Source organism: Perognathus longimembris, chromosome 1, assembly GCF_023159225.1.
Source record: "Perognathus longimembris pacificus isolate PPM17 chromosome 1, ASM2315922v1, whole genome shotgun sequence".
Classification (NCBI taxonomy): Eukaryota; Metazoa; Chordata; class Mammalia; order Rodentia; family Heteromyidae; genus Perognathus; species Perognathus longimembris.
The window spans coordinates 41,705,999-41,719,425 of record NC_063161.1 but is presented as its reverse complement, the minus strand read 5'-3'; the positions used below and the strand labels follow the sequence as shown (position 1 = coordinate 41,719,425).

The 13,427-nt window shown below is 36.6% G+C and overlaps 1 protein-coding gene across 4 annotated transcripts in view; it reads right to left on the bottom strand.

Moving 5' to 3' along the window:
* Window positions 1-10,795: 10,795 nt before the first annotated feature.
* The window catches only part of Tafa2 (TAFA chemokine like family member 2), a 418,117-nt gene continuing 415,485 nt past the window's right edge, over window positions 10,796-13,427 (bottom strand). For all 4 annotated transcript variants that reach the window (XM_048360550.1, XM_048360545.1, XM_048360558.1 and 1 more), the window contains one exon: window positions 10,796-12,967. Coding sequence is in view for 3 of the 4 variants with exons in the window: in XM_048360545.1 (XP_048216502.1) it covers window positions 12,956-12,967 (12 nt within the window). In the remaining variant the exon portion in view is untranslated. The remainder of the gene's footprint in view (window positions 12,968-13,427) is intronic.

Here is a 13,427-nt window from a genome sequence, read left to right as displayed (position 1 = left end):
ATGGGTAAGAATGTTGAAAGGGGTCACGTTAATCAAGACATACTATATTAATAAACTGCTCTGTTGAATGACAACTCCCTTGTACAACTACTTAAAGATAATTAAACATTGAGTCATTCATCTAAAAATGCTGTGGCAATACAGAGAGCACCATAATAATCTTCTATTACTTTAAAAGAAGGCAAGTGCAAAGTGTAAGAACACTTTAAATATTCATTTGCATCAAATATAGTTTTAAATATTAACTGGAAATCATCAACTGAGACATGCAAAATTCTAGCAAAACTGGAAAAGTACCTATAACTTCTCTGAAAAACCAATCCAAATCCGTCTATGGTGAAATACTGTTATATTTTTTCTACTGTTTTATTTTTATAGGCATTTAGAGGAAAATGCTAAACAGTAATGGAAAGTAAAAGTACTTTGGAATTTAGAAAGGCTTAGATTTAACATTCAGTCCTTTCGTGGCTCTGAGATATATTTGAATCTATTTCCTTGTAAATTCAAAATGATTATGCATATTTTTATAGTAAGTACCAAGTAAAATTAAACAAATCAAGAGTCTGGTATTACAATATCTATTCTAAAAGAAAAATACCTGTTCTTTCATTCTTGTTTTCATTCTATCTGCTATCCCCCAAATAATCACTTCCCTACTTTGGGTGGAGGGTGAGTTTAGTGGGGATAATTAGCAGAAAGAATAAGGCATCAGATGTACATATACAGGAGATTATTTTTCATGGACTCATGCCTCCATTTCACACAGACCTTCTCTCAGAATAAATAAAAGAACTTACAGAGAGCAGCACCAAATTATGTGTGATAATCCAAGTTATGTATGATAATCATAGGAGAGCCATGAGTAATATAGTAGCCCTGGAAAACAAGAGGTTCTAAAGTAGTTCTAATTTCCAAAGATTAAAAGAAAAGAAGGGTTGCGGGTGTAGCTCTATGATCGAATCATTGCTTAGAATAAAGACCCTGTGAATGTGTGTGTGTGTGTGTGTATGTGTGTGTATGTACGTGTGTGTGTGTGAGTGAGAGAGAGAGAGAGAGAGAGAGAGAGAATGGGAATGTATGTGTAGGGTGTAGGAGGGAAAGAGAAAGAGAGAAAACCAAATCTTGGATTATAGCACAAAGAACTGATGTATCCTACTCTTAATGATTTTAAGTGAGATGGAATTACAATGAAGCATAACAAAGCCCCTAAATTTTAAATAGTAGACAGCAGGCAGATAAACCATAGTAGTTTGTCCTACATCTAGATTTTACTTCCTGATATGAGAATGATTGTTTAGAGAAATTATAATTGATGGAGAATAATTTTAGCATATGATAAGATTTCCTGTGTCATCATGGTTATGTGAATATTGAAGTATGACTTCTGGTCAGCAGAGCACAGATGATCCACTTAGGATAGATGGATCTTGTCCATATCTTGTTCATGTCTTAGTCTGCAGAAGACATTTGCTGGATAAACAGCATTAATCTTCACAAAGGACTCTGCATGAGATGAGCCTCTAACCTTAACTTTATTTGCACATTACTACTGACCTACAATATTCCAGGCACTCTTGCTTATTACCCATAGGGTTTAAAACATTTCTTTCAGTGCTTTAGGAATCTATGCATTTTTTTTAATTATCTGTAAGTAGTTGTATAAAGGGGCTTTATTTCAACATGTAAGTTTCTGAGAACAATGCACTTTGATTGGTGACACATCTTCTATCATTCTCCCCCATTTCTCTAAACTCTGAACATCCCCACAAGTTACCTGGTTCCATTTTCACATTGGTACAGTGAGTATTATGACTGTATTTATCCACCATTACTTTCTCCATTTGTTTGAAAGTCAGTGCTTATGAGAAGTCTATAGCCAAATGTCCAGGATTTCAACTTAAATCCACACTGCTTACTAGTTGTGTGATTTTTCAAATTTACTTAACTTCAACTTCTTTCTAGCAATAAAATGCAGGCATCTTCGTCATCAAGTTGCTGAGGACTAAATGAGTTCAAATATGTACAGGGCTTTAGACCCACACATGGCCCGTCCAAGTAAATGTTCATGAAGCAAATGCTTAGCTAAAATAAGTTGTTCCAATTTTATTTGTGAGACTCAGAAAGCTGGCCTTTTGATGGTAACTCTTATTTTCAATTAGGAGTGAGAAGATCAAATAAAATGTGATTTGATGTGGAGAACAGCATGAGAATGTCATCTACATAGAATGTTTACTCAGACCCATCCATATTTAAAAGATAAAGTCCCAGTAACTACTGCGATATTAAGAAGTTGTAAGAATCTCAAGGTAATATGACCTTGTTTTAATTAACATGTAATGTTAGTGTTTAATAGCTCTCACTGATAGAAAATGTGACACAGATTTCACCAAGAGCATCAAAAGGCATGTGTTTCTCTCTGGGCATTCTAATTGTGATAATAATATTAGAATACCTTTGTCAAATACCTTTAGAGAACCAACAACTTACTCATTCTTCTCAGTAATCATGAATGGCAGAGATGTTAGTTTTATAATAATATGCAATGGATGCTATCATTACTAGTACTTAAACTTCACAGATGAGAAAACTGAAGCTCAAAGGGTTCAGAGAATTTGCTTACCTGTGGCCACAGTTCATCAGGTCTAGGTTCTGATTTTCCAGCAGTGCCATTGAGGAATGCCCAAATCACAAACAAACAGTCTGTGTATTCTTGTTCTTTATCTTACTTTGAAACAAAGCAGGAGGTAAATACCTTGTTTACAACAAGGAAACTCAGCAAGGCTTCTACTTACATTGTACAACATGAGCACTACATAACTCTAGAAGGTGCCATGTGGATAATGGTCCATTGAAATGGTGCTCCCTGGATTTGCTCAGCATCCAGGGGGTACATATGGAGTAAAAACTGTTGCTAATGCAAAGGCAGCAAACAGCAGTAGAACATTCTGATATTCTGATTCCCATTTCATTGTGTGGTTTCACCAAAAAGAAAGAGAGAAAAAAAGGATGAAATCAAACAGAAGTAACTTTAGAGAAAATCTGTCACTCAGGTGGAATTTTCCCTCACTTGAAATTCACCCTGTCTATATATTCAATTGAATAGTATGACATGTGATTGAACTGACTGGGAAAGAAAGTGACAAGTTACATCCGGCTCAGGCTTTCAAATTTGGTTTATTGTTTAGTGCAGCAAGCCCTGAAATTAAATGAACACATACAGGAGATTCATCATAATGCTAGCTAAGGATCCCGTTTCAGGAAAACAGACCTATTACAAAGTCCTCGCACAGCTAGATTCCCAGGATGGACTTGATATTCTGCAAAATAGCACTTGGAGACTAGTGCTTATTTTCTCCCCATTTTCCACTTAAATTTAAAGTCTGGCAATTGGATTTTAAAAAGCTCCTTGTGAAGTAATTATGTGTAATCCATTCTCCAGTATTCTTTCCCAGAAAACCTGTAAGGGATGCAAAGATATCTCATGCCTTCCTTTTGTCAACTGCTGCACAGTTCTTTTGGAAACTGGTTCCAATAATGAGTCTTTCAAAAGAGAAAATGGGCCATTTTAACTCTTGAAAGCTGAATGTGAATTGCAGGAAAAGAAACGAGGTCTAATGAGGAGCCAGAGGTCAAATGAGGAAGGTCATATGAGCTTCCCCAAATTCCATTAGAAATACTACCAGAAATAATGGGGCCAACAAAATTCTTAAGTGCCTATTAGGTTTAGAAGTGTGGCACACCATCTATTTGTAGCTGTCCTATGAAAATGGCAAAGAATTTAAAATTTTTCAAGATGAGCTTTGAAAGACTTAGAGTAGAAAAAATTCACACACAAAATGACAACAGTGAAGGTGACCTGAAAGGGAGAAAAATACTGGACATATTTTCCGTAACACACTAGACATGACTGACAGTTCAATAACAATAGACTATCTCTTCCAGAACAATGACTTTTAAATTGTAATTGGAGTATGTTTCCTAATGCTTCCAAATAAGAAAGGAAATGTTTTCCATAAAAACTCACTAGCAAATACTGACAACAGTGATTAGATAATATCTTTTTGCCATTTTTAGCAGGCCTGAAAATTACAAGGGGCCATTTAATCCTTCCAGTTCTTTACCTGTGACACTTCTGGTGCACAATGTAAGTAATCTAACTACCAGAGAGAAAGCAAAACAAAAAAATGAACATGACATTTGCACTGCAAATCACAATCATGCTCCATTTACCTGAATCTTCCCCAACAACTGATATTCAGTATTTCCCTAGAAGAACAAGTTAGTCAATCAAAAAGAAGCAAACAATGACTACTAAATGAGCTTGCCTAGTGTGTATTAAATCTTTCAGTGATTTATTACTGTATGTGAGTACTATTACACAATGAGATCACCAAGAGAAAAGACTAGGATGGAAGCAGCTCAGTAGAGAGCAAGCAAACAATTGCAAACAGAAGCAAGGAGGAAGGGCAACTAAGTCTGTGGTGTGTGGGGTGGTGTGTGTGTGTGTGTGTGTGTGTGTGTGTGTGTGTGTGTATGTGTGTGTTATTATGTTAACAGATACCATGAAGAAAAGTTATGAGCAGTTGTGGATGGATTACGAATCATCCTCTCATTAGCAAGTTCAAATCTAGGCAAATAGACATGTATATGTAGACATATGATGATTATGTCATCTTTGCCATGTCCTGAATGAAGTCTTTCTAGGCCATATGTTCTGGGAACACTATTTCAAAAATGATCCATCGAGTCCAGCCCCAGCGACAGAAAAGTGTCTTTAGGAGCAGAGTACATTGCAAGAAGTATGCATGAACACTGAGTGTATAGCAAGACCTATTGGTATAGCCATAACTCTGCCTGCTTTAGCATTGAGGTTATCGCTACACCCATAGGTGTAGAGTTTCCTATTGGTGGAAAGCCACTTGAGAATTTGAACTTAACATTCGGGTTGGAAAGATCATTCAGATAATCAGAGTTTGGATTTGAAGTGACTAAGACTAATGTGAAGTTATTGGTGGTAACTAATTGGGGGGAAAGGCTCAATTCTTCACCCTGTCTTTATCCAGATTTACATGTCATTTTTTTTTGCAGGAGCTCCCATCAGGAAGTAGAATCTTCTCCCATTCGAAAATATGAGCTGACTGGTCTTGTGACTTGCTTTATCCTAGGGAATATGGACAAAGTAAGAAGGAGCCTTCTGTCTTCCTTCCCATGACACCTTGCTTCTGTTATGAGGTCAGTGACCTGGACTTGCCTTCTAGAGGATGACACACAGCCTATAAGTAGCTCAGTCATTACAGCAAAGATCACTCTAGACTAGTCAGTATTATAGCTTGGTTCCACAAAAAAGAAAACACCACACAAAGAGAAGAACTACCCATGCAATCACAACTTCTAGTAGACACGGGAGCAAGTACAGCTAAGACCAGCGGACACTCAGTTTACCCACAGACTTCAGAGCAATAACAGATACTTGCAGTTACAGGCCTATTATGGATGCACACAATGCATTAGGGGTTAACACAAAGACAGAAAACCCTCACTTGGAAAACCAAACACAAGCTCATAAAGTAGACTATAAGCTAGCTGCATGTGAAAGAATCTAGGCACTATTGAGGTTTGTAGTACTAATACTATCTATTCTCATCAAACAACAGACCTTGTCCTAGAGCATTGTGTATAATCATTCCCTGTTTTGTTGGCAATCAGTTCTCTCCTCAGAACTGCCATGCAGTTTCTGTGCTTTGTGGAACTTTAGAACAATTATAAAAGTGAACTGATATGAAGTCAATTTAAGTTCTCTTTCTAAGATAAGTGTCATTTGAAAGAAGGGTAACATTTACCACATATATTTTGTTCACTATATCTAACACAGTTGTTGGAAACAATAAATATTTTGTAAATCTTCTTACCAATGAACAGATTTAAAACTTCTCTTAATAAAATTTCTCTTCATTTTGAAACTATTTATACCCTTTGCACACAATGAACTTACTTGCCGCTGAGTCTAAGCACAGCCACAGAGTGCACCATTTTCTTCGGACAACATGGGTTGAAATCCCAGTTCTGCTGGTTTACTGCTATGTGACATGGGGAAAATGACTTATCTTCTCTGGGCCCCAGGACTCTTACAAAGTAGCAACCACAATAACACATACCACACATAGGAGTAAATTAGTGAATGGAAAGTCCTTAGACAGAACTTGTGATGTAGAGGAAATGCTGCAGATATACTAGCCACTTAAAAAAGAAACAACTTCCCTGTCATACAACAAAGATAATCTCAGCTCTTCATTTCCATCCTTCCCGTGGAACACGATATATGGCTGCCAATGACATGCTCCATATTGCTTCTTTCATGTCTTTCTATATCTCAATGCCAAGAAACACCAAACTCTGTTTTATGTGCTTGCTGCTTTACTTAGAGATCCCAAGCCCAAGTATAGACTCACAAGGTGAATCTCAACTGCTTAACACCTATCTGCTTCATTCTCTTAGTGCAGAATCCCATGTAGAATACATGCATTTCCCTTGACTCCACTTTGCAATTTCTCTGTAGCGTCACTCATCTTTACTCATGTCATTTAACAGAGGAAATGTATGCTGTTCTCTCATCCTTCTATTTAATAGTCCCCTCCTCAGCTATTCTTTCTCCAGATGTCTATATATCCACTTTTATCAGTGTATACTTCTCTCCTGCCTTCTAACACTCACAGTCCCGTCAGATATATTTTTACTTACTCTGCCCCGATTTCAATTGCCTCAAAATTGTAGAAAAGGTACTTATTTGAATGTATCCCCTACATGTTTCTTTCACACTTAACAGATGTACTAACAGGTCACACATTATTTGGTCATTTGGGATATGAATTTATTATTTTCTATTAACATATCTTGCAAAATATCTGGGTCATCAGAATTTTGATGTCTTTCATGATAGGAAAAACATCATTTCATAAGTGTTTTCCATGTGCTAGATACTGTTAAGCCCTTTAATTCATTCATTAATTTCTTCACAAAATTGTGAGGAAATGTACTTCTGTTTTACAAATAATGATATGGTGATTTCATGAATTTCCCTCTCTCTTCATTAATGGTCTTGGACCTATAAACCAACTCTGCTTGGTAGTTTGGGCACAAGCCAATATTCACCCCCAATTTGGACTTTGATTCATGGCCTGACACTGTTCTGCAAAAGGTCACCAAAGACTCTCTCTCCTCTCTCTCTCTCTCCCTCTCTCTTTCTCTCTCTCCCCTCTCCTCTCTCTCCCTCTCTCTGTCTTTCCCCACCTCACCTCATCATTCTTTCTATATTTCTCACTCCTCTCTCTTCTCCCTTACCCCCTCATTCCTTCTCTCTCACTCCATATATGTGTGTGTGTATGTGAATATGAATTCCTCTTCCTTACCCCCTCATTTCTTGACTTAAATAAAATAGACAAATATACTACTATGTCTCACATGAAATCTTCTGCATAACCACCATCCCACTTGTTTTTACTGCCCATTGGAAAAGAAATATTTATGCTCTATTTCCACTTCCCAACTCCCACAGACTCTCCAACCCATTGAAATCTCATTTTACAACAAATATTTGGTTAAAATGATTCTTTCTAAGACCAACAATATTATCAAATCACAAATCCAATAAACCTGCTTAGTTCTCACCCAACCTGACCTTTCGAATGTTCCACTGTGCTTTAAATTGCTGCAGTGGGCATTAAAAATGAACTCACCCTGCCTGCCAGCTTCTTAGCATCCTTTTACAAGGTTTTCCCCTCATGTTTAACTACATCTTTGTTCTCCCAATATAGCAGGCTCAGAATCCACTGGAATTTTCTTCCTTATTTCTCTTTCACTTCTTCAATTACTTTACCCATCTATCTTACCATTTCCGTCTCAACACAATGTCTCAGTAGTAGTTCTTAACTGGGAAACACATTAAAAACACTAAGGGAGCTTGTAAAATAAATAAATAAATATACCCATGTCCAGTTTCTGATTTCAGCCCAATTAAGAGAATCTCAGGACCAGGTACAGTTGCTTATGTCTGTAATCTTCCTTGTGGAGAAACATCCAAGGGTCATGATTTGGGGCCATCCCAACAAACAAGCCAGGAATGGCAGTCATGCTTCTAAACCCAAATATGTGGGAGGGAGATATAGGAGAATTATAAGCCATCTTGGCTCTGGGGGAAAATGTGTGAGATTCTATCTGAAAACATAACTAAACTGTCTAGACACTAGTGGCTCACATCTGTAATCCTGATTATTCAGGAGGCTGAGACCTGAAGGCCATGGTTCAAAGCCAGCCAAGGCAGGAAAGTCTACAAGACTCTGATCTTCAATTAACTTTAAAAACCATTTCATGTAAACCAACTGAAAAACTCTCAGGGGGAGAGGGAAAGGGGGAGGGGGGAGGAGGAAATGAGGGAGGAGATAACAAACAGTAGAAGAAATGTACCCATGGCCTAACATACGTAACTGTGGCCCCTCTGTACACCACTTTGACAATAAATAAGTAAGAAAATAAAAGTTGAAAGTGTAGGTCCTATGGCTCAACTGAGTGAGCACTAGCCTTGAGCAAAAAGATCAGGAACAGTGCCCAGTCTCTGAGTTCAAGCCACAGAACCAGCATACACACACACACACACACACACACACACACACACACACACACACTCAAAAAAGAGCTGGGGGTATGGCTCAAGTGGTAAAGCATCAGCTTATCAAACATTAGGCTTCAGGGACTGTGAAAGAGAGAAAGCATTCTCTCAGTGTAAGCTTTTGCATGAAGTTTTTACACTCAATTAATTTAAATTACAAGCAGGGGTTTTTTTCTCTAGTACTACAGTTTACACTCACTCCTCCATAGCTCTTCCTTAGGTTTTAACTTTCTAGTACTTTAGACTCATAATCTCTCTTCCTTTAGATTTTCAATCACATTTTTAAAATCTATTTTAAAAATACGCTTTGGGCATACATAGCCTTTCTTATATAACATCTAGAATAAAGTCTGACTTTTCTTAAGGCATGATTTACTAATCTGCAATGTATTGAAGAAAGGCAAATAGGAACAAGTGAAAACAAATGTGAAAAACAAATTTCCTGAGGACTCACTTTCCCATGGCTAACACAGTGACATGTACTTGTAGGCCACAAAGAGAATGGAACAAATTTAAAAGATTAAACTTCAACTAATTGACAAATTTAGTTTAGTCAGATATGTTCATACTTAGGAGGAATTTGTTGTCATTTAAATGCCAAATAATTATGTACATTATATCCTCACATGGTGTAAGTCAAGCAAATACAAAAGATAATTTTGGCCTTTCATTCTGAAAAAAGTTACACACACACACACACACACACACACACATATCCTATATTGAGGTTTGTATCCAAGAATACCAAGTATTCTAGGCAAACACTTTTACTCTTAAAATATCTTAATCATCAGTTTATATTTCATTTTGGTTTTGAGATAATGTATAGGTAACATTGCCCAGGCTGACCTCAAACTCATGATCCTTCTGCCTCCACCTCCTGAATGACTAGCATATATGTTTATCAGTTACAAGCTTATTGTTGATATTTGCCCACAGTATGTACATATACTAGGTATTAAATGTTCATTTTTAACAAAAAGAAGATATTTTATGAGAAATCTATAAATATGTTTATTTTGGTATCTTTTCCCTAAAGCACTCTGGGTACGAAACAAAATAAGGAAGGGAGGAAGGAAGGGAGGACGGACGGAAGGAAGGAAGGAAGGAAGGAAGGAAGGAAGGAAGGAAGGAAGGAAGGAAGGAAGGAAGGAAGGGAGGGAGGGAGGGAGGGAGGGAGGGAGGGAAGGAAGGAAACAAGGGAGGGAGGGAGGGAAGGAGGGAGGGAGGGAAGGAGGGAGGGAGGGAGGGAGGGAGGAAAGGAAGGAAGGAAGGAAGGAAGGAAGGAAGGAAGGAAGGAAGGAAGGAAGGAAAGGAGAAGGGAGGGAGGGAGGGAAGGGAGGGAGAAAGGGAGGGAGGGAAGGAAAATAGGGAAGGAGGGAGAGAGGGAGGGAGAAGGAGAGGGCAGGAAGGAGGGAAATGGAAATGGAGAGGGAAAGGAGAAAGGAGTGAAGGAAGGAAGGAGAGAGGGAGGGAAGAAGGAAAAGTGAAAGAAAGTGGTAAAGAATGAGAGAGAGAGAAAAATAAAGATTAAAAAAGGAAGGGAGGAAAAAAGAAAGGTCTTTTTTTGCCTTGATAGGAAGTTTAAAATATTTTACCAAAGTCAGTTTCTTTCAGAATGTATTATGCTGTATGATATTGTCATAAAAGGACAATGAGGAAAAGGTCAACTGAAATCTTGTGTGTTGTGTTAGCTTCTTCTGAACATTATTGCAAAATACTGAATACTATTTCAAAATAAAAATGTTGCAAATATTTTATAAACAACCAAGTAGACTTTTGATTTTGATGCATATTTGCATTGTTTTGAAAGATAAATTTCATTTGCCAACAACCTTCAAAACAAAATTATTTTTGCTTCTGCGAAATTCTTCCAGTTGTTCTCAGAGTGAAGATGTAGAAGTATGACACAGGCAAATATGTCTATTTTATTGTTTCCTAGGGAAAAAAGCAAGTCAAATATCAGAACCTTAAGAAAATGGCAGTATTTTCCATGAAACATCATTAAAAGAAGGCTGATGGACTTTTCTTCAGTTTTTCTCTGAATTTGGAGGTTTGCATGGCTGGTAACTGAAGTGGTTTTAAAATAAAACACAGGCAAACATATCTCCATAGTGTACTTATGAAAGAGAGTTCATTTTGTATCCCAATTTTATTCACCTTTTCTGAATAGTTACAACATGGATATACTGGGGATAATCTAGTTAGTATATTTTAAATTCCATTTATTTTTTTCTAGATACGCATGTATTACATTTGTATATAATACAGAATTTCCAGCGTTGTTTTAAAGACGTTTTTTTTTAATGAGAAGCATGATCTATAATTTTAACAAACTCAGGACAAATCCATAAGTCCCAAAACAATATATAGTTTTCTACTTTGTTCTAAAGGAATTAATGATATTCTAATTGATTCAGAAACTCCAGCATCACTATTCCTTTCTTTATGATTTCGTATATCGTTGATTTCATGTAGTAGCCTGCAAAACCCACTTAGAGTCATATAATTGATTTTATGCACAAAATGGAAACAGGAAGTCATTTCATTCTATGTATTTGTGTTTCAGTAGACTTCGGTTCAATGTCAAAAACATACTTTCCAAATTTAATTTTTAGTCAAATTTACAGTGTTAGTTCTTTCCAGTAGAGTCTTGTTAATATATTGGTCTCTGAATATTCGTACAAAGTGACAGACTCAAACATACCAGGACATATGAGCCTTGATCATAGAAACCAATGTACACTTAACTGGACATGCCAGAACTTTTAACAATAAAAAGAATTTCACACCTTTTCTAACATAGTGAGACTCCTGATAGGACTATTTATGAAGCATCTTTTGATTAATCTGAAGCACATAAGACACAGAAATTCCTCTCTTTACATTCCTTCAAAGAATGGTTTTACATAATATTAATACAGAATGGCTATGCAGTTTCCATTGTTCCTCCCTCCACTTCACAAATGAAGCAAAATCAATGTAGTATAAAATTATACATTCTGTAATAACTTAGAAATAAGTACACAAATGTTTAAGGCCTTTAAATATTTATAAGATGATCTTTTAGAACTAAAAATCACTGATGGTAAAATAGCTATGTAAAGATGGACAAAATACTGGCCTGTGAAATTGTTTGGATATAACAATAAGCAAATATTTATAACTTTGAGACCAAAGCAAATGAACAATGTATTCCGTCAACAGACCAAACAAACAAATCTGTAAGCATTCAAACAGTAATTGGGATCAAGCAAGAGACAGATTCTTAAAATGACAGGGAAAAATGATATTTTAAAATAATTACTAGAAATAATCTAAATGAATAATGTCCAAGCTAAGAAATCAGAAGCTCATATGCATCCCTGGCAATTTTCTGAAACCAAATACTACCCACTACCTTAATGGCTCACTGCTGATTTCTGAGAAGGGTGAAAGTAAACAGTAGAACAAATTAAGAAAAAGCCCACTTAAAAAAAAAAGAAAACACTGAAAAGATAGGAGAGTGGTTTGAGAGGTGCAAAGTATTCTATAATGAAAATGGCAATCCAGATCTTACTACTATTTATTTAACTTACAGAAAGCTGAACTCGTGGTGTGTTATCCTTGGGGAAACATGTCAACTTGTCTATACATTCTTACATGATTGATGTATTTGGATTACTACTACTTGCCAACAATAATTAGTATAAATGGATATATATTTCCATTCCTTTAACAAAAGCAACTGTAAGATGTTGAAATGTAGGCTTTCAGAGCTCCAAGATTATGATATGCCAATAAAAGAGTCTCGGTGTACATCATGCCAGAGAAGATGTTTGCAAAGCAAATGTCATCAAAGCTGTGTACAGTCCACTAGCCAATGCACGAAGGACCCAGGAACACATCCATGACAGAAGGACAGCGCACTTGGGAGAAAGCTCTCAGACACAAGGAAAGCAGTCACGGTTGGAGCCAGGAATCCAAGGAGTGATTGTCTCTGAAGTCAACCTGAAAATGCCAACACTCTACCAGCTCTGCTGACAGCAGCTGCAAGTTCCTTCAGCAATGTCACAAGTTGAGCAGAGTTCAAACCCCATGAAGTCTTTATGACATAGAAGTTCATGTCTGAAAGTTTTAAAGTCTTCTATTCAGGAAGAGACTGATAACAAGCCATAGTATCTCTTGGAAATAGACTCTGGATTGTCTTTTCTGAGCAGTATAAAAATCTTCTTCAAGATCACCTCAGGATTCAAGTGTCTATACATAAGTTCATTGTCATCAGCCTGGGGCAATCATCAGACTTATCCTTACTTAATGGGTTACCTATAAAGAAAACAGATAATAGAATCAACATTTTGTAATACATTTATAATCACACAATAAGTAATTGATAGACAATTTTAATATACCTGCTATATCTACTATGTTGCTGAATTTAAGACTATTGTATGCAAGTGTCTCCAGCTTACAAAAACATATAAAACTTTTTCTTCCTTTTACAATATTTTTGGAGCTATTTTCACAACTATTCAAGTGACTTCAACTGTGACCACGAAAATCTGTAGTGGCCTTTGTCTGATACAGAGGACAATTTTGGAATCCGTCTCCTTGGCATTGTCTTGTGGACACAATCCGAAGATTATAAGCAATGTACTGTCTTAGGGGCATAATCAATCTAACTTTTATAAATAAATCGTGCATGATCTCTGTGGTGAAAAGAATAATATTCTCAAATGTCCTCGGCTCTTTGGAATTTATTCTTGAAATAGTGTAAAAATGTTGG